General features: G+C 33.8%; 2 protein-coding genes across 2 annotated transcripts; one reads left to right on the top strand and one right to left on the bottom strand.

Annotated features, from left to right (window-relative positions):
- The first annotated feature begins 93 nt into the window (after positions 1-93).
- Positions 94-2,884, top strand: baalca (BAALC binder of MAP3K1 and KLF4 a). Its single transcript, XM_052617825.1, has 3 exons — positions 94-320; positions 1,694-1,818; positions 2,348-2,884. Exons 1-3 carry the CDS (start codon positions 110-112, stop codon positions 2,435-2,437), a joined length of 426 nt encoding a protein of 141 aa, XP_052473785.1. The 5' UTR covers positions 94-109; the 3' UTR covers positions 2,438-2,884.
- A 298-nt stretch (positions 2,885-3,182) lies between these two features.
- LOC128030313 (protein spire homolog 1-like) lies at positions 3,183-19,591 on the bottom strand. The gene is made up of 16 exons (XM_052617824.1): positions 19,215-19,591; positions 17,594-17,625; positions 15,124-15,342; positions 13,942-14,067; positions 11,569-11,643; positions 10,898-11,062; positions 9,807-9,893; positions 9,554-9,683; positions 8,708-8,856; positions 8,540-8,633; positions 7,350-7,492; positions 7,131-7,268; positions 6,356-6,426; positions 6,240-6,267; positions 6,013-6,140; positions 3,183-5,933 (listed from the first exon to the last, which is right to left on the bottom strand). The coding sequence occupies exons 1-16, from the start codon at positions 19,504-19,506 to the stop codon at positions 5,672-5,674; spliced, it is 2,139 nt and encodes a 712-aa protein (XP_052473784.1). The 5' UTR covers positions 19,507-19,591; the 3' UTR covers positions 3,183-5,671.
- Between the last annotated feature and the right edge of the window lie 1,082 nt (positions 19,592-20,673).

Raw genomic sequence — 20,673 nt, 5'->3', positions numbered from 1 at the left:
AAAGGAAATATGTTTTTAATAATTAATTGGCTTTAATAATGAATCGCTTTCGTTCCGCTGTGCCTGTGTTTATATGAATGCGCGTTCACGATGAGGAGAATGACCGCAGATGCGCGCGCGTGTGCATGAGGATGCTTCTATGGGCTCGATGGGCTGCGGGGGAAGCAGATCCGCCACGATCGAACCCCGTTATTACGAGAGCAGAGACACCGAGTCGACGTGGCTGACGAGCACGGACACGGACACGCAGCGGGCCGCCGGTACCGGAACCGGAGAGAGCGCGAGCGACGATGACAAGACCGCAGCGGGAGCCGCATCAGGTGAGAGTCACACACGATCATCTGTTTAACACACCGACACACACGCACACGCTCTTTAACGATGTCACGGTGTTTATACTTAGGCCTAATGGAATGCATCTTCGCAGTGTATTGTTTATGATTATGAACATGCAATTGTCATCTGAAACACTCTCCGAGGCCCATAACGCAGAACTCACAGATGCACATAGCAATATATAATATTTCTAACCAAAATTTACCATGGTAACCATAGAGCCGACATCCCATAGTTACACTGCGGCATTAGTCATCAAACTCAGGTCAACACTGAACCAGGGCCCGGGGCCCATTACAGGACACTTTCAAAATGAAATAAAACAACTACAAATCAAGAGGTTTCTGATTTACCGCTCAACAGCTTCTTGATTACTTTTGAAAATCAGGATTACAGTATGAGGTTTATTATTTGAGAAATTAATTGAAATTAATAACATTTTTATAGATTTATAACCATGCTCTAAAAATTTTTTATAGGGTAGAAATTCTGAGTGAACAATATTTTTATTTATTTATTAGTATTTACCTTTTTTTCAAATATAATAGTAAAAACAAACATCAGATAGAACATTAAAACACACACACACACAAAGTGAGTAAACAATTTATTTGTTTGTTTGTTAATTACTATTTAGCTTTTTTCAAATATAACAGTATGAACAAACATCATCAGACAGAACAAAATAAAACACACACACACACACACACAGTGAGTAAACAAATAATTAATTAATTAATTTGTTTATTTGTTTGTTTGTTTGCTTATTTATTACTATTTAGCTTTTTTCAGATATAACAGTAAAAACAAACATCAGATAGAACATAAAATAAAACACACACACACACACACACACACAAAGTGAGTGAACAATTTATTTATTTATTTGTTTATTTGTTTGTTTATTACTATTTAGCTTTTTCAAATATAACAGTAAAAACAAACCAAATCAGACAGAACATAAAATAAAACACGCACAAAAAAAGATTAAACAATATTAATTGTTATCCTTTATTATTATCAATTTATTAATACTAATCTTTTTTAACCTTGTCTAGTAAATCATGAATTGTTTAAATTGTTGATTGTTGAATTGTGTAAATTTGTTGATTAAAAAAAATAACATTCAGCTCCTCAAACGTATCAAACGTAATTTTATTTACATTATAATATTTACATTTTTATTTATATTATTTTAGATTTAAATTTTGACTTGAACTCGTTTTATTCTATTTCATTTAATTTTTTTAACAGAAACTAGAGTCGATTAATTGAGTTAAAAAGCAAAACAACACTAGAGAGAGATCCGCTGGTGTTCGTGCATATGAAGCTCTTGTGTGTTGTTGTTGATGTAAAGATCAAAAGGAAGAGAAGCCTGTGACCAGAAGCTCTTCTGCCAAAGAGAAGAAGCTGGTGAACGCTGGCACCCAGTGTGGAAGAAACCCCGGCGGCACCCCGAGGAGACCAGCGCACAGAGACCAGGTCTGACGGGAGGAGATATGGAGAAATGTAGCATTGCATCACTTGCTCTGCAGTGAATGGGTGCCGTCATGATAAGAGCTGATTAAAACATCACATGATCCACAGCACTCCAGTCCATCAGTCAACATCTGGAGAAGACAAAAGCTATTATCCATAATAACACTTCCTCCAGTGAAAAAGTGCATCTCCTGTTGTCTCTCACATCAGAATCCGTTTAAACGCTGCTTGATCTGTGCAGATTTCTCTCCTGATTCAGATTGCGACATTTTTTGCATTCGTTTCTCACAAACACACAACGTTTGTCTTCTCCAGATATTAACTGACAGACTGGAGCGCATGTTTTTATCAGCTGTTTGGAGTCTCTTTCTGACGGCACCCATTCACTGCAGAGCATCCATTTGTGAGCAAGTGATTTGAGTGACCCCAAATCTATTTATCTTCATCTGTTATGATATATAATGTCTTCTCATCATATAGTGTATCTTTATAGGCTGATTAATAAATATATATAAATATTTTTTTTTTGCAGGATAAGAGTAAATCAAAGACAACCCCTCAGAAAGACGGGGTTAAAAGTGTCCGATCCGACTGTAAACACAGAGGTGATGCCTTGACATGAGTTTGATGCTGTCGAACACGTCTAATTAGATGCATATGTTAAATCGTCTGTGTGTCTGCATGCAAACGCTGAGCGCTGGAGCGGATGCTGACCCTGACCCTGACATGCTGCAACGCCTCATTTGCATCTCTGAAGTGTTATTTATTTCCCTCCAGTATTATGTATTTTCATCAGTATTGTGATATTCTAGTGCCTAATGAGTCTGTGTGATAATGCAGATGTCTCAGGTTGTGATGGGATGAAATGAAGACGCAATCAAACACAACATTGTCTTGTTTCTCTGCAGACTGATTTAGTTATGATTCAGTGGAGTAGTATTTATTTTTATTTTTTTTGTTTGTTCATGATATCATTGTTTACAGGGACTCAAAACAGCACAAGAATATTTTGAATTGATATTTTACTATAACTGATAAAAAAAAAACAATAAAAAATCTGAAATGGAAATATTTTCTTGCTTACATCTTTTAAATTGCACCAATGTGTTTGTGACATACTGTGCTGATATGATAGAAAACATTGTAAAATATGATGATTTATCAACTTTTGAGTCATGTTTGGATCAGATTTAATCTTAAAAGCAACAGAAATAACAAAAAATCATATTACATAAATGTATTTTAATATGGTAAAATTACTGTTTGACATCTAATGAGTTGGAAAGAAATACATATTTATTTTTTGTGTGTTTAATATTACAAAGAATCTTCACTCTTTATATGAATAAGTAAAATTCACAGCCCAATGATTGTTATTGTATTTTATTATTCTATAGATCATCACTCACCGAACTGATTTAAAATAAAAGTTACTGGTCTGTTTTACATGCATGCACATTTTTACACATTTATTTACATGTTCTTAGCTTCCGTGATCTCAAGTGATGCTCCAAACATGTCAAGAGATTAAAAATCTACAGCATTTGTGCAGATGTTAAAAATGCATGTGCAGTTATACTGTAAACAGACTATACATTAACTCGACTCGATGGATATTGCAATGCTTAAGAAGGCAGTTTTTCTAAGGCAAATTAATAATGGGTTAAAAGGAATCGAGAGACACTTCAGAGCTAATGAATAAAACATTTTCCCTCTCGGCTGATGAATCAAACTAACAACATCCTCACAACGAGCCCTGGCTCTCATGCTCACTTCATATCAGATTATTAAAGGAAAAAGGCAATGATTTAACAGGTACAAATTCAAGTTTTCTGTATAATTAAACACTGATTGTTACATTATAGGATGAGAGAAAGAAACAATTAACAAAATACTGAACACACAACAGGAAGAAGTTGCATTGAAAACTTCACTTGAATAAACATTATAAAACAACTCTTTGTGTTCTTAAAATAAAGAAATAAAGCATATAAAAAATTAAATGCAGTTTATCAGCTGTTCGGATAATAAAAACAGAAATACAATCCCCTGATAAAAAAAAAATAAAGTTTAAAAATAACTCTTAAAAAAAGCCCTTAAAAAAGCCCTGTGTGATTAACAGATTAGATTTAAATGTGGAATCAAGATCACAATGACCTTTGACCCCAGATCATATGAAACGATACAATACTCCATTGTCCAAACGCTTGAAAACTTTCATCATCATCATCATCATCATCCCCAAAAACATGTCATGATTAAACGCTGTACATCCCAGGATATTACTTAACATATCACGCATAAATTATTAATCATTTACTAAAAATAAATGCAACTCTTAATGTTTATAAACTGGGCCTGACATACGACTTGCATTACTAAATCAACATACGCATAATTTACAGTCAAATCTCACCTAGATATGAGAAGCATGAGCTGTACAAATATATCCACACCCCTCCAGCATCACAATATTAAAGTCATGAATAAAATAAACGATGTGCTTTGAACCATCAGCTCTGTGTCGAGTGATGTATTTGTGCTTATTGTTTTAATACGACTGTATGTCCATTAACGAGACACGGTTTTATTGTGAATATACGTTTTCCAGCACCATTGGTTCACACAGCTACACAAACGTGAACAAATTCAGCTTCAGCATCAGAGGAAACAGTCCTGCGTTCATCCAATCAGCAACGACGACACCGCAAATATGCAAATCAGATTTAGGAACGTCCCGTGTGAAACGTGGAAGAAGAAGATAACCCAGGATTGACTCAGACTTAATTATTTCAAGTGTGAAAAGCCCTAGTAAGATATGTTTATGAGTTAATGAAGCAGTAAGCCCCAAGAACCCGTGGTTTACAGTGAATTTATAACAGCTAAGGGCCGTTTACACACCGAGCACCAAACTGTAAATAAACTGTAATTCATCGACTGGCCACTGGAGGCTGGCTGCAAAAGGAGTCAATCCCATGTTAAAATGCCCGACTTTATAGAAGAAGAAAAAATTATTTTGGTCTATATATATTCTTTTCCCCTTTGTGAGAACTGTGGTGGGGGGGGTGAATTTATGTTAAATTATATTAAGCCTTAAAAATTCTGCATAATTAAGGGCATGGCCACTTGAGTGACAGTTGGATTGCCGCAGCCATCAATCTAGGTGGGCGTGGCTTCAGCAACCAGCTCCCGCCTTTTTGCCCATTTTAGATGATCCAGGAGAGACGCCTGGCTCCGCCCACTTTGAGCTTCAAAAACGCTCTTCAGAAAACTACGGGTGACATCACGGATAAACTACGTCCATGTTTTTATGCAGTCTATGGTTTACACACAGACGTAAGGTAAGCAAAGCAATGTTTGTAGAGTAATTTCCAACAGCTTCGAACGTGGGCCAACCAATCAGAATCAAGGACCAGAACTATCTATTTTCTAAGGAACAGTCATGTTTACGAATGTTCTCAGCGCAATTTTGCATTAAAATCCTCATTTCAATAGGAATCCATGCAATCAGGAGTTTCAAATGAAGGTGATTTCGCTCATGTGTACGAAGACATATTAGTTTCTCATTACTTATTCATTTAATATCAAAAATTCGCTATCTCGTTTTTAAGTAAATAGTCGCCACGTTGTATTAATTTGATCCTAAAACGAGGGAACAAATTATACATTATTGCGTAATACGCTGCTGTCACGAATTGGACCAAGACAAAAAGCTGCTTGGTTTGAAAGTCTCAATAGACAATGAAATTTCTCTAACGTAACCACGTTTTACAGGACAGAAGTGTGTTTCTGTGTGTGGAAGAACTGCTACACATCTATAAGAGTTTATCGGCCCTGTGTATCACAGTCCTAAGATCTAGACCTCATTGATAGTTCTGTCCGAAGGCCGGTATTCTGCGCTCTTCTCTGACGTCGTATCGATGAAGGACTGAGTCTTGCGTTTCAAGCGCGCTCTCTTGTTGGCCAGAGACAGGCTGTGCTTGCTGGAGGCGATGATGTCAGAGATGAACTTCTTGCAGTCGACGCAGACCTCCATGGTGCTCCAGTCTTCCATCAGCTCTTTCGGGAGCCCCATTTCCTCCAGAGACGAGGACGACTGACGCCTGTGCTTGGATAATCTTAGAGAGACACGATAGAGACGCTGAATATAAAGAGCAGAGCGGCAGAGATGTGCTGTATTCTGGGTTATTATTGTACCTGGACACTGTGCGCTGGAGGCTGGGCTTCTCTGGCTTTCGGCCGGCGGCGTCCCGTTTCAGAGTCGAAGTGGACGGACCCAGAGAGTAAATTGGGAGACTGCCATAAGGCTTCGATGGGAGGCGCATCTAGAGCAATAGAAAAGGAGTGTTATGCAAGCTTGCCACGAATAACATAAAAGATTTAGTAAAGTCAGGGGCGCATAAACAGGGTGTAACAGATCGTACTTTTTTACAGCATTGTGAGCACACCGGCCTGCAAAAGTGGAGAAAAAAATAATGCAGCCTCACTACTTTTGTCTAAAAAATACAAGTAAGCAAGCAAGACTCTGGATATTTCTTACCTTTTACAGAACTGACAGGTGTAGGACCAGGTAAAGAAGGAAAACCGTTTCGTTCGGCAGCAGAAGCACAGCTGGGTGATAAGAGAAATATCAGTTCATTAACACGGTCATACTCAATATGTTTGCAATAACTTGTTTGCCGAAATAAAAACAAGCATGTGCAATAAAGCTAAATAAATATACTTGATATTTGTCGATTAGAGTTGTTTTAATAGTTTGAGTTAATTTTGATCAAGCTATTAATTTTGAACTGTGGCATTTGGCATGTCTTTTTGGTAAGATTTATGCAATATACACACAATTTTTTAAGAAGTCTTTTCTGCTCACCGAGGCTACATTTATTTGATTAAAAATACAGTAAAAATTGTACAAATTGGAAATATTATTACAATTCAAAATAACTGTTTGCTGTGTAAGTATGTAGTAAACTGTAATTTATTTCTGTGATGCTCCGCTGTATTTCCAGCATCATTCCTCCGGTCTTCAGTGTCACGTGATCTTCAGAAATCATGAAAATATGATGATTTGCTGCTCGAGCAACATTTCTGATTATTATCAATATTGGAAACACTTGTGCTATGCTGTTCTTTTAGGAACACAAAGTTTAAAAGAACAGAAATCGAAATCTTTTGCAACATTATAAATGTCTTTATTCTCACAAAACAATGCATCCGTTCTAAATAAAATAATTTTACTGTAGTTTATTGAATGCATTAAACTTTTTAAATGCAGCTTCCTCTGAAAGGTTGCTCTAAATAATAAAAGCAGTTATCACCTTCCCCTTCTTCATGGCGTTGTAGATATCTTTGAACTGCTGAAACTTCTCCAGTTCGGCTTTGACCAAAACCTGCCGAATGTGCATCACTTCCTCCACGGTCAGAGACAGACACTCGACCGGGAAACAAAACTCCTCCTGTCCAAACACATCGGCCAGACGTCAGCAGAAAGACAGAGGATCAAGTTTGTGGACGTTACCCATCACTTTGTAACTCACTAGGGATCTAGAGCTGTGTCTGGAGGGCGGCAGGAAGTGACGCACACTGGTGGGCGTTTCCTTCTCGATGGAGTGACGGCGCTGAGCGTGATGTCGTCTCTCCGGCTGCGGCGTGGACGAGATCGGGAGGAACATGGGCGTAGCTAAGAGACGGAGGACGATAGAGACTCTTTAATTATCAATATTATTAGCAGGCACTGCAGTATGAAACCAGTCAGAAACTGGACTTAAATGACCTCTGGTTTCACTAGATGTCAGAGAGAATGATGGTTTTAAATCAACACTTGCTTTATTTCAGAAGCCAATCTGAAAAAGCCATAAAAATTATATATAAATGCTTCAAATCAATTTGTGAAATTATAATCTGGATTTATTTTTACAGCTACTCAGCAACTAAAAATAAAAAGATTAAATTAGATTAAATACATATTAAATATAGATTATTTATTAATTTTAAATTAAATTTAAAATAGAAGAGAGGATTTAGTAATATGATGCTTTTATTTTTATAGATCAGTGTTATTTTAGTTTTAATTATTAATATTTTGAATGAGCTTTTTTTAATATATTCTAAATATATCTATTTTGATTTAATGTATTTTTATTTTAGTTTTAGTAATTATGTACTTCAACTTCAAACAAGTTTCTATAAGCGTTTACATTTTCATTTTTAATTTAATTAAAAAATGTAGTAAGTTGGTCAAGTGCTTTTGTATTTTTAATTTTTATATTTCTATTTAACTTAAATTTATTTTGGTTTTAGTCATTGTTATATTTCGACGTCAACTTATGTTATTTCAGTTAGTTGTTTTACTGTAAGTTTAACTTTTTCATCTATTTATTTTTTATTTTATTTCAGCTTCTTTTCAATTACCAAGAAAACATTTCATTTAAATTAAAAACATTTAAGAAATCTATAAAAAATGTAAAAAGAAATAAGAAAAAGAAAATCATAAAATTATTAAAGTAAAAACATGTATACATTTTTTTTTATTGTATTTGCATATATATATATATATATATATATATGTGTGTGTGTGTGTGTGTGTGTGTGTGTGTGTGTGTGTGTGTTTCTCTAAACAATAATAACAGAATATTGGACATTAAACTATGAGTTGAATTAAAAATAATGCAAAAAACTGTTTCATAAACATATAAATATAAATAAGTGTGCATCAGGAAGGACTCACTTTTCTTGCTCAAGACGGATTCTGGCGACGTGTCGTCCATCACGGATGTAGAGATGCTGGAGCAGCTGGCTGACCTTTGACCTAAGGTCTCGTCCTGAACGAGAGAACACATCACTGAAGATAACTGAAGAGTATACGGCCAAAAACGATGTGTAAAACAGTCCTCACGTCTGAATCAGAGCTGTCCAGTTCAGCCAGAGTCGGTGCTTGAAGTCTTTTCCTCTGAAAGCCTCCGGAGCCGTTCTGCTGAAGAGACACGCTATTGGCCAACGGCAGCGTGCTGGAGACCTTCCTCGCATCATCCGAGGAGGAGACGTCTGGAGAAAACAGCACAGAACAGCACGTGAAGAGCAAAAAGAGATGCAAGGAAAATGAAGGATGCATTTTAGATTTTTAAAAAGACGTGTTGTGTTCTCATGATCTCTGTCTTCATCCGAGCCGGATTAATTCTCAGCATGTATGACATTATTTAATGCCTAATCTTGATTTTAAGGTTTGAGTTATGGTCAGTGACAGTGAAAATGCAAACATGAGCCAGAAGTTTCCTGCTACATCCAAACAGCCGCAGAAAATAAATGTTTTTAAACTTACATTTGACATTAAACACACTATTTGAACAAATTTACCAAAGATTTTAAGTTAAATGATACGTTTAAGACTTATTTTCATCATTAAAAAAAACGTTTGACTTTTTATTTTATTTTTATATATATAATAGCATTAAAACTGATGCATATTTAGAATTAACTGATTCTAGTTTGGTGTTAGAACATTCTTAATTGATATTATTGAACTCAGCATCATCAAACGAGGTAAAAATGAGCTGAATTGTTATGACATACAGGACTGTGTTATGATTACCAAAATCTATCAGTTGTTTTCATGAAGCAAAACTCTGAGACATGCTAAGAGGCCGAATGACTGCAAGAAAACAGGTAAGGGTTCAGATTCACAACAGCAGAAGATCCTTCATGCACATTCAGCACTAGATGTGTGTGTGTGTGTGTGTCTCACCAAATCGACTCCTGCGGATCATATCGGGCGACACGGGCCTCAGCTTCCTCTCAGATTTGATCTCCTTCAGAATACGCTCATGCAGACACGGAGGACGTTCGGCCTGCGGTTTGAGTTTACGCTCCGCCACCTGTCAATCACACACACACACACACACACACACACCATGGAGTATCTGAGAAAGAGTTGCATGAGTAAGAATCATGCACATGCTAATCAGCGTGGGTGTCTGAAGTGAATGAGCAGCACTCACGGGGTTCAGCGGGGGTCTGGACCTGATGAACTCCAGTATGACTTCATGAGCGCTCTTCTTTAACCTCGGAGGAATATCTCCATTCACCTGAGACCGATAGAGAACACATGCACACACACTGATCTAAACCAGAGAGACTGTCAAAATGCTACTTCAACAGCAACAAAACTGAGTCTATATTTTTCTAAAATGAGATTTATGCATCAGCTGAAAGCTGAATAAACTGAATAAAATCTTTTTTCATTGATGCATGGTTTGTTAGGATCAGACAATATTTGGTCGAGATGCAACTGTTTGAAAATTTGGAATATGAGGGTGCAAAAAAATAAAATAAATCAAAATATTGAGAAAATCATCTTTAAAGTTGTTCAGATGAAGTTCTTAGCAATGCATATTACTAATCAAAAATTATGTTTTGAAACATTTACGGTTAGAAATCTACAAAATACCTTCAAGGAACACGATCTTTACTTAATATCCTAATGATTTTTGGCATAAAAGAGAAATAGATCATTTTGACCCATACTATGTATTTTTGGTCATCAATGTATTATACAGGTACAAAATAATAAATAATGAAATATATAGTTGTCGTTGTTTTCTACCGCAAATTTAATTCAATCCCAAAATGCTGCAGCCATATTTCACCTCAGATTTCACCGTTTTTTGTTTGTCTTTTTAAACAGTTTAGCAGACACTGTTTGCATTTTTGGTGCAAACGTCATTAAACCTCTTATAATTGCGGCCACTGTCTATTAATGTAGTTTAGATATAGTCAAGAACAGGCAATAGCTATTTGTTTTGAATGCAACTTCTGAAAATGTTAATTAGATTTTTGATAATTAAGTCAATGTGTGGTTTACATGCCTCATTCTATGTTGATGCCACAAACCCATTCTTGTGCAATATTTCAGAAAAGTAGAGCAAGGAAGGGAATGCATGAACTTAATTAAATGATGCAATGCAATGCAAGTCACAAAAATGCATAAAAGCAAATGCAATGTAAATGAAATATGTTCTTATAAATTAACTGGTTGAGATTGATATAAGCTCTTCTTCTGAATAGATGCATAAGCGTCAGGGCGGCTCACCATGACCTTGCGTAGCTTGTAGCGTTTGGAGCGGATGTCGTCCATGAGCATCTCGTACGGCGTGAGCTGGAACTCGATGGGAAGCAGATTATATTCCCGCTCCTGCACCTTCTTCAGCTTCACGCCGTTCCTCAGATCTCGCATCAGCTGCACCCAGAGCCACGCCTGACCCAAACACACACCTCAGGGCTTTTTCAACACAACATCCATCATAATATTCCCACGGGATGCAAATCTATCATTCTCGTTTGTGTTTCTAACTCACAAAAATGTGCTCTTCTGGAAACATTTTTAAAGTTCAGAACATCTGGTATTTTAAGGGGTTTAAAACCTTCCGTTACCCGAACATTCCATTTTTTCAAAACATTACAAGAACGTTACTTTTAAATATTCCCCGAACATTCTGAAAGAACTAGAAACATTTACAAAAATGTTGCACTTGCATTCAACTGAAACATTTCAGAAAACAAATTCTGTTTTTCAGCCAGAACATTATTAACGACCAAATAACTTTGAACGAATGCTTGTTTATAACTTTGAGAGAACCTTGCTCGAACGTTAGCCAAAGTTGTTCTCATCTGAAGGGTCTTAACTGTCTTTTAAACTCAACTGGATGAGGAGCAAACAGAGCCAATCAAAGGTCTCCATTCTTTGAATGGCAGGTCTCTTACCCAATCAGCATTCTGCAGCTCGTTTAGCTCCCTGCCAGGTTCGTCAACAGCATCCCCCTGCATCTTACACAGGTTCTGTCCAATCAGAGCGAGACACAACATTTCAGAGTGGAGCAGAATCCTCTAGAATCTATAGACACGGCAGTACAGGAAGTCTATTATTACATCTGACAATTAGATGAATCTCTGAAACCTGTTTTGAGATTTGTTTGCAATGTGACATTATTTTCCTGACAATTAATGCCTTTTGCACATGCACTTCTATTTTCTGTTTATGAATTTACAGAGTAATGAATTTACAGGTGAGATAAATAAAGGAAAAAAAAGATTTTCCACTTTTTTACTGTTTTAGAACAACACTTAACTTATATTCATTATATATTCACTTGCCAAAATGTTTATATCACCTATACATTTATATCTCTGTAAATTCAAACACATTTGATATAGAATATTAAAAACTAAAATTAATAACTGGAAATAAATGTTAAAAACTGAAACTGAAAAATAAATAAATCCTAAATAGTGAAAAAAAACGTATAAAATGATAAAACACATGACAATAATACTAAATAATAATAAAAAACTTATATAACTAAAAAACATAATAAAATAAAAACATAAAAATTTAAGTAAAATAATAGGTAATTACATTTTGCATAAGAAAAATAACACCAGTTTTAATGTTTTGTCATTTTAAGTAATTTCCCAGAAAATATGAAAATATAAATAAAATACATATAATTCAAAATATTAACCAAAACTACAATAGCATATCAACTATGCTTAAATAACAAATTTTATATATAATATAAAAATAAAAATTACTAATTGGAAATAAGAAATGAAATGAAAACATCAAAATCAAAAGAAAGTAATAGGAAATTACATTTTGCATAAAGCCTGTTTTTTTTTTTTTTTTTTTTGCATTGTGACATTATTTTCCTGACAATTAAAGCTTTCTGCACATGCACTTTTTTTTAGGAATTTACGTGTGAGATAAATAAAGGAAAAACTATATATATTTGCTATAATAAATTGTTCACTGATTTACTTTTAAAACACAAAGAACAGCACAACAGACCCTCCTCATATTCACTTGTCACGCATGTTTAGTTTTCTGGTTTTATTTCAAGTCATTTCTCCCTGCAGCTGAGCCCAAACGGTGGCGTCATTACATCGTTTTGGGAATAAAAGGCTTTACGGTCGGTAACAGTAAACCCTCATGAGAAGGAGACACTTTGTAAAGGCTCATCTTACACACAGAAGCCCATAAAGATGAGCTGCAGAGCCACAGCAGACAGTAGAGAATGTTTCTGTGTGAAAGTACGAGACATTTCAACGTGGAGATGCTCTAAACACATTTGTGATCACTGTATGCCAACACAGAGCTGACACTGTCAGCACAAAGCATATAAACGATGCCAACGCCATTAGGACTCGGAGGTAAATAGTCCACCTGTAATGTGTTAGTTAAGGTTTCTTACACCAAGAACAGCTTTAAATTAGATTTTCATGATGCTGTGCCTTTAAGACTTCTGTGTAAACACCCTCTGAGCAAAAATGTCAAACCACAGAACAGGGTTATAATCAACAACTAAAACGTGAAAATACAATTAAATAATAATTTTAGCAAACTAGAATAAAGCTGATAAAATAATAAAAATTAAATATTATTTGTAACTAAAGCTAATACCCTAAAAAAAACATTTTCTTAATAAAATGTCAAAAAATGTAACATTTTATTCCAGCTAGTTGCCAATGCAACACTTCATTTTTTTTGTTTTAGTTTAAACTGAAGTACTAATATAACTAATAAAAAGAAATAAACTTAAAACAAAAACACTAATAATAATAACAAATAATAAACATATAAAAAATAATAAAAATGTATAAAACTTTAATTAAAATAAAAAAAGAACATTAGATGAAAAACTAACATTACTAACTGGAAATATAAAACTTAAACTGAAGTAAATATAAATTCAACCTATATATATATATATAATAGATTCTAAAACCTTATCTACTATAAAAATATAATAGAATATCAATTATACTAAAATAGCATAAATATTAGATGTAAAACTCTAATTACTAACTGAAAATAAATACAAACTAATACCTAACTAAGGCTAATACTGAATATATATATATATATAGTAATATAAAAATAAAAATAAAAATAAAAATCCTAAAAAATACAATTACTAAAATAAATGAAACAGAAAACATGAAAATAAAACCTAATTCAAAGTATTAACACAAACTATAATAGTACACAAATAACACTGTCTCAGATATGAATGTGAATCTAGCTACATGAGGAACATTAAATGATGAATGTAGCTTGATTCGTGGCTGGAGTCTCACCTCTTTGGCGTTCTGGATCTTCTCCAGGAAGCTGCGCAGCTCTTTGGTCTCGGCGTACAGAGCTCGACACACGGCCTGGTAATGATCGGCCGCGTCTGCCGGCGTGGACAGGTGAAGAGCACACAGCTGCACACACACAACACACATTCATTCATTATAATTAACCTCATGTTACATATGCATCACATAGATGTCCGTGTCGGGAATACACAACGAGTGTGTCATAAATTAGATAAATGGACAGAAGGTGTTGTGAGTCACTGTTGGCTTCAGCGTCTGTCTGCAGCCAAATAGTGCAACAAAAACATCAACAGATACTGGAAGTATTCTGAACATCTCATACGGATGTACGAACACAGAAGATCTAATATATAATAATATAATGCAGGAATGGCGGAAAGATTTAGATCATGTGTGCAGCTGGAACAACAAACAGTTTAAAGCAGCTCAAAGTAAAGAAAACATACTTAATACAGACATACATATATATATATATATATATATATATATATATATATATATATATATATATATATATATATATATATATATAGAGAGAGAGAGAGAGAGAGAGAGAGAGAGAGAGAGAGAGTTTAAAAAATGTTTATATATTTTGCTCAATGCATGCATTTTGTTTTTGTATAAAAGCTAACGATTAAAAGTTGAATTAAACAGCTGTGACACAAAACACCAATCGAATGAAGTGTAACGTGAAAGGAAGTGCAATTATTTGCATCAAACAATATTTCTTGTCAACAATCATTTTTATGTTTTAAATTAACAAACTGCCACTTTTTTATATCTTTTATGAAACTTGTTTATTTAAAAAGTCCTGTTTTGTGCATAATTTTGGGTCGTATAATTAAGATTTTTTATTTATTTATTTATTTATTTTTTTCTTACACCAAGGCGGAATTTATCTGATAAAAAATACAGTAAAAACAGTGAAATATTTTTACAATTTAAAAAACTGTTTTCCATGTGAATATCTGTTAAAATATAATATATTTCTGTGACGTTCAGCTGTATTTCCAGCATCACTGTCACATGATCTTCAGAAATCATTCTAATTATTAAATGAAAACTATTTCAGATTGCGTGATCGTCGACGCAGATGTTAGTCATGTGACATCACTGCTGCATAAAGTCAAAGTCACTACAAATAAACGTAGCCTGTGAAACCTTGATGATGTCGCGGTAGCCTCGTATCCGGCAGGGCTCATCCTCGTCTTCCTCAGTGGCGTCGTAGCCTTCATCAGCGCAGGAGTCGCTCTCAGCCTCAGACACGTTCGTCATCAGGTCGATGAGCTTCTCCAGCGGAGGACTCAGCTCTCGCTCCTCATTCTCCTTCAGCCCGAAATCCAGAGCCTTATAGATCACGACGCCCAGAGACTCGATCGCCTGCGACAAAACAACATCAACCGCAATAAATGTAACCTGAACGAGTTTCTTCCTTCTGTTTAACACACAAGAAGATATTTTAATGAGCGAAGAGTAGTATTTGCATCCATTCTATTGAAGTCAATGGCTACCGTCAACTCCTTGGTTCCTCAGAATATTGTTCAAGGTTTGAGGATGAGTTCACAGTACATTACAGTAACAACTGGAGCCAGAATTGTGTCATGTTTGACTGGAAACATGACCTTTGACACCATCAAGAAGACGTTTTCTTCTCGCTTGTACAAGCGTATAATCAGAACAGTCATGTGACCCATTTTTCACGGTTGTGATGAACCAGTCGAGAACCACGAGGAGATGCTTTCTATTCGGTCACATCACTAAATGACTGACTTATTAGTGTAGAATTGTTAGGATAATCATTTGCATACCCTTCAGTGACTTAGTGTTGATTTTATAATATGCCATAAAAATATTTAAAAGTCACACTAACACACAGAATACTCTAAAAAATGTTAGGGATTTGCAAGATAAAAAAAATAAAATAATTAATGATAGAAATCTCTTCTGCTCAGCAAGGCTGCATTTATTTGATCAAAAATATAGTAAAATTGTGAAATATTATTACAATTTAAAACAGCTGTTTTCTATGTGAATCTCTGTTTGATTGTAATTTATTTCTGTGATGCTCCGCTGTATTTTCAGCATCATTCCTCCAGTCTTCAGTGTCACATGATCTTCAGAAATCATGAAAATATACTGCTCAAGAAACATTTCTGATTATTATCAATGTTTAAAACCATTGTGTTGGCGAATATTTTTCTGGAAAGATCAAAAGAACAGCAATGTGCGAATAAACAATGCACACCTCCTGTGGCTTTAATTTACAAAAGCACTGTAAAAAATAATTCACTCCATGAGATTAGAATTAAGTTGGCTCTAGTGAAAACATCATAAACCTGAAAGGTCAAAGATGCTTGGTCTGTATGTCTCTAATTGGCCTTTAAAATGTCACCAGCTGTAGATATACAATTAATGAACTTGTGGAGTTACAAGACAGCCGAGAAAAAACATTTATTTATAAGAACACAGATGGGCTGCAATCGTCTCTGAGCTGCAGGAGATAATGTGGTCAGAGAGCTGCCTTTCACCAGTTAAATATTAAAAACATTTGTTCATAGAAATAAAGCTGATAAAAGGTGAAATTTCTAATTTTTATTTAGTGTAAGCTGAAGCAATAAAATTACTAACTGGAAATGAATACAAAAAAAAAATAATAATAAATAAAATTTTTAAAAAGACTAAAACTAAAAAAAAAAAAAAAAAAAAAAACTAAAAAGAAATAAAAAAAGTGTTACTTTAAATAAAGTTGGAAAAAAAAATTGACAAAAAGAAAACCACGTAAACTTATTTATGCAAAACTTTTATTTTCTAAGTTGAAGCACTAAAATTACTAACTGGAAATAAATACAATTAAAAAATAAACTAAAACTGAAATAAAAAACTAAAAAAAAAAAACTAAAAAGCAATTAAAAAAAAGTGTTAATTTAAATAAAGCTGAAATAAAATAAAATATAAATATTATACAAAACAAAACGTAAACTTATTTATGCTACATTTCTATTTTTTGTTTAGTTTAAGTTGAAGCACTAAAATTACTAACTGGAAATAAATACAATTAAAAAAATAAATAAAACTGAAATAATAAAAAAAACTAAAAAGCAATTTAAAAAAATGTGTTAATTTAAATAAAGTTGAAATAAAATAAAAAGTAAATATTAGACAAAAAAACTAAAAACATGTAAGGTTATTTAAGCTAAATTTTTGGTTTAGTTTAAGTTGAAGCACTAAAATTACTAATTAATAACTAATCTAAAGCTTGAATGAATACAATTAAATCCTAAAAAGGAATCTTAAAAATATTGAAATAAAATAAAATAAAATAAATCCTTAAGATGCAAAATATTTCTAATTTTTCATTTCGGTTGAAGCAGTAAAATAAATAAAATCTAAAACTCAACTAAAAATAAATTAAACCTTAAAGGCAATATTGCAACAAAAAAAAAAAAAAAAAAACTGACAAAAGCACAAAACAAAATAACAAAAAATTAAAGACAAATACTAAAAATATACAAATAAAAACAAATTCAAATTATTAATTAAAAAATATATAAAATTTTTAACAAGCAGTTATAGCAGTAACAGCTGGAAACAGTGAAGAGCTGTGAAACATTTGTCATGAGGAATCACTCACCTGTGTGAAGGATCGGCTGGGATTACACACACCTGAGGGAGAACAGAAGAGAAGATGAAGAACAACTACACATCCATCTAACAATCCTCAGCGCTGTTTGTTCTCACAGAAAAACACACTACTGATGGCTGCAAACGGGACGCAGATCATCTTTATGCATCTGATGACTATTAACACAATAGTTCACCAAAAAAGATGATTTAAAGAAAATGTCCTCAACTTTCAGGAGATTCAAGATTAGGATGAGTTTGTTTCTTCATCAGATTTGGAGAAATGTAGCATTGCATCACTTGCTCTGCAGTGAATGGGTGCCGTCGGAATGAGAGTCTGATTAAAACATCTCAATAATCCACAGCACTCAGGGTCAGTTTCAGACCAGTGTTTTAGAATCATTACATTAATAGTTTTTTATTAGTATTGTGAATTAGGTTTTATTTTAATAGTTTCCATTTTCATTTGCATTTTTGTTAGTTTTCGTAATTTTTTGTTGTTTTTATTAGTACGTATATTTAGTTTTCCTTCATTATTATTTCTGTTTTAGTAATATTTAGTACTTTTTTTTACTTAATAAAAAAATGAGAAATGTTGTTATTATAGATAATTAAAACCATCAACCAACTTTTTCATGTCTTTAAATAAAATAAACTTTAACTGAAATAAAGTAAAATAAAAACGACTTAAAAGTATTTTAAATTATAGTTACCAATGCAACATATCTCATTTTAATTTGGTTTTATTAGTTTAAACAGAAATAAAAAATAAAAAATAATTAATAAGATAAAAACGCAAACACAATTTATTTTTAAAAATGAAATCAGAACATATAAATATTAATGTAAATAATAAAATATTAATAAAAACTAAAATAGAATCTCAATTATATTAAAATAACACTGATTGGCAACTAGCTGAATTAAAATAAGTTTAAATAAGTTTGACATTTTTATGTTATTTTATTTCAGTTCATATTTATTTTATTTCAAGTAATGAAATTAAATATTTATTTATGTATGCATTTGTATGCATTTTTTTTTTTTATGGTTTTAGTTTTAGTTAATCATCATAACTGTTTTATAAATACCCAAAACAAATCCTAAATGCAACTGGATAATTTTAGCCAACAATGTCAATAAAGTCACACACTGAGCAAACAGCAAACATATTTCATTTGAACCTGTAGTGCAACATTTTACACACAAGAAGCATTATAAATATAGATTTCTGATCAAGAGTTTGTGTTTATCAGCATGTTTGTTTATTTGTGCATCAGAAAGCATGTAAACAACAGTGACTGTGAGCACTTACATGCTTCAATGCTTCATTAATGCTGTCTTATGATTATTTTAGACTAATGCATGCTCGATATTAAATCTGACCCGCAGATAAAAGCCTATTTCACAATATCATGCCATATATATATCAGTGCTGTCAAAAATGCATGACACAATTATATCCAATTCTTGCACATAAGGTGATGCATTCAATATGATGCACATTTTGTGATGCAGAACCCTACTAGAAGGCAAAAAAGGGAATTATATAAGCCGTTTCAAAACATCTGCACCCAAATCCATCAGTTTATCATCTGTATAGGAATGCAATAAAGGTGTTGATTTGTCACCTGATCTGACTCCGGAATGAAAGCGCACTGATCCGTCTTTATAAATCCTCACATGTTCCTCTCCTCCAGAAGCAGCAGAATCCAGAAGAGAGCGACAGCACTGGTAACACACAGCCCACGCCTGCTCCTCGTTGATGGGCTGCTTGTATAGATGTAAAATCTCATCCAGGGACAGATGGTCCTCATCCTCGCTGTCCATGATGGAGCGCGCATCCTCATTATCATCAGCATCCTCTTCTTCTATCAGCTTGTGTCTGTCATCATCATCGTCTTCATCTCTCCTGCGAGCCATCGTCTCATCCTATCCAGCAGGGATGAGAGGAGAGGAATGCTGGGGACCAATGCACCGCTGCTGATGATGCTCACTGCTGATTCTGCATCAGAAACGCTACATCAAGCGAGGATGTAAAGGTAGGCGGGGCTTATATATATTACGTCACAAAAAAATTAAAAGAAAGGGGTTTACGTTTAAAATTAAATTCTAAAGTCATTTTATATTTATTTATCAAAGTGTAGATTTTCTACTTTGCATATCGAGATGTCAGCGAACTGGTCAGGATGGACCAATCAGAGTCGATTATTTAAAAAATATATAATTATATTTTAAATATATATATTTTTAAACACGTATAATTAACAATAAAATAATCTATAAGTATTGTCAATTATAATACAAATGTTTTATATTTGAATTCTTTAGCAAATTATTTAAAGCATCGAGATGTCACGTGTTGTTTGTTACTTTTCTCAGCGCTGGCCTGGACGGACCAATCAGAGTCGTTATATAGACGGGTACGTTTTCTTTTTTCTTTTCTTTTTTTAATTAATTTATAGAATTCGTGTGATTTAAAAAAATATGTCAGATAAAAAACTAATGTAATTAATACATTTAGAGAGAGAGAATAAACATCTCAAACGTCCTGAGAATTGAATGCAGCTCAATGTAGACTTCGGTACTCTGAGCCCTTAAGCGCCCCTTTGTGGAAAAACAACAGTTTAGGGTTAATTAGGCCGCCAAATGTTTGATATTCTTTGAAAATTCACATCGTTTTGAGAATCAAATTACATATCAGTTATATATGAGTGGCCTGAGGTGGCGTTGATTTGCCGCCAGAGGACGACACGCAAATATCTCTTTACATACTTCCACATTTGAACGCTTTACTTGTTTAATGACCTGTTTAAGGACATTTCCACAACTTTCCTTTGATTAAATTTATTTATTGCGCAGTCCTCCTCACCTATGTGTCCACAAATTAATCATAAATACACTGTAGTAGCTTAACTGTCGCTGTTGCTCCGAAAAACGTTTAAACAAGTTTACGTAATTAATATTCACAAGCTAAGCCGTTAGCAAAGTTTGATTGGGTAATTCACTAACTGATTCGCCAACGTCTGGTTTTCAGCGAATCAGACGCGCCTACGTCGCAATACGTATTTAATATTCATAAGCCTATCC

This window comes from Carassius gibelio, chromosome A16 (genome assembly GCF_023724105.1).
Source record: "Carassius gibelio isolate Cgi1373 ecotype wild population from Czech Republic chromosome A16, carGib1.2-hapl.c, whole genome shotgun sequence".
Classification (NCBI taxonomy): domain Eukaryota; kingdom Metazoa; phylum Chordata; class Actinopteri; order Cypriniformes; family Cyprinidae; genus Carassius; species Carassius gibelio.
This window is presented reverse-complemented; position numbering and strand designations above follow the sequence as displayed.

Excerpts from the sequence above, each read along its gene's own strand:
- LOC128030313 (XM_052617824.1), bottom strand. The coding sequence starts at position 19,506 with ATGGCTCGCAGGAGAGATGAAGACGATGATGATGACAGACACAAGCTG. Across the intron at positions 9,684-9,806 it reads CCAGACCCCCGCTGAACCCC|GTGGCGGAGCGTAAACTCAA; the intron begins GTGAGTGCTGCT and ends TGTGATTGACAG. Across the intron at positions 7,269-7,349 it reads GACACAGCTCTAGATCCCTA|GAGGAGTTTTGTTTCCCGGT; the intron begins GTGAGTTACAAA and ends GTGTTTGGACAG.
- baalca (XM_052617825.1), top strand. The coding sequence starts at position 110 with ATGCGCGCGCGTGTGCATGAGGATGCTTCTATGGGCTCGATGGGCTGC. Across the intron at positions 321-1,693 it reads CGCAGCGGGAGCCGCATCAG|ATCAAAAGGAAGAGAAGCCT; the intron begins GTGAGAGTCACA and ends GTTGATGTAAAG. Across the intron at positions 1,819-2,347 it reads GACCAGCGCACAGAGACCAG|GATAAGAGTAAATCAAAGAC; the intron begins GTCTGACGGGAG and ends TTTTTTTTGCAG.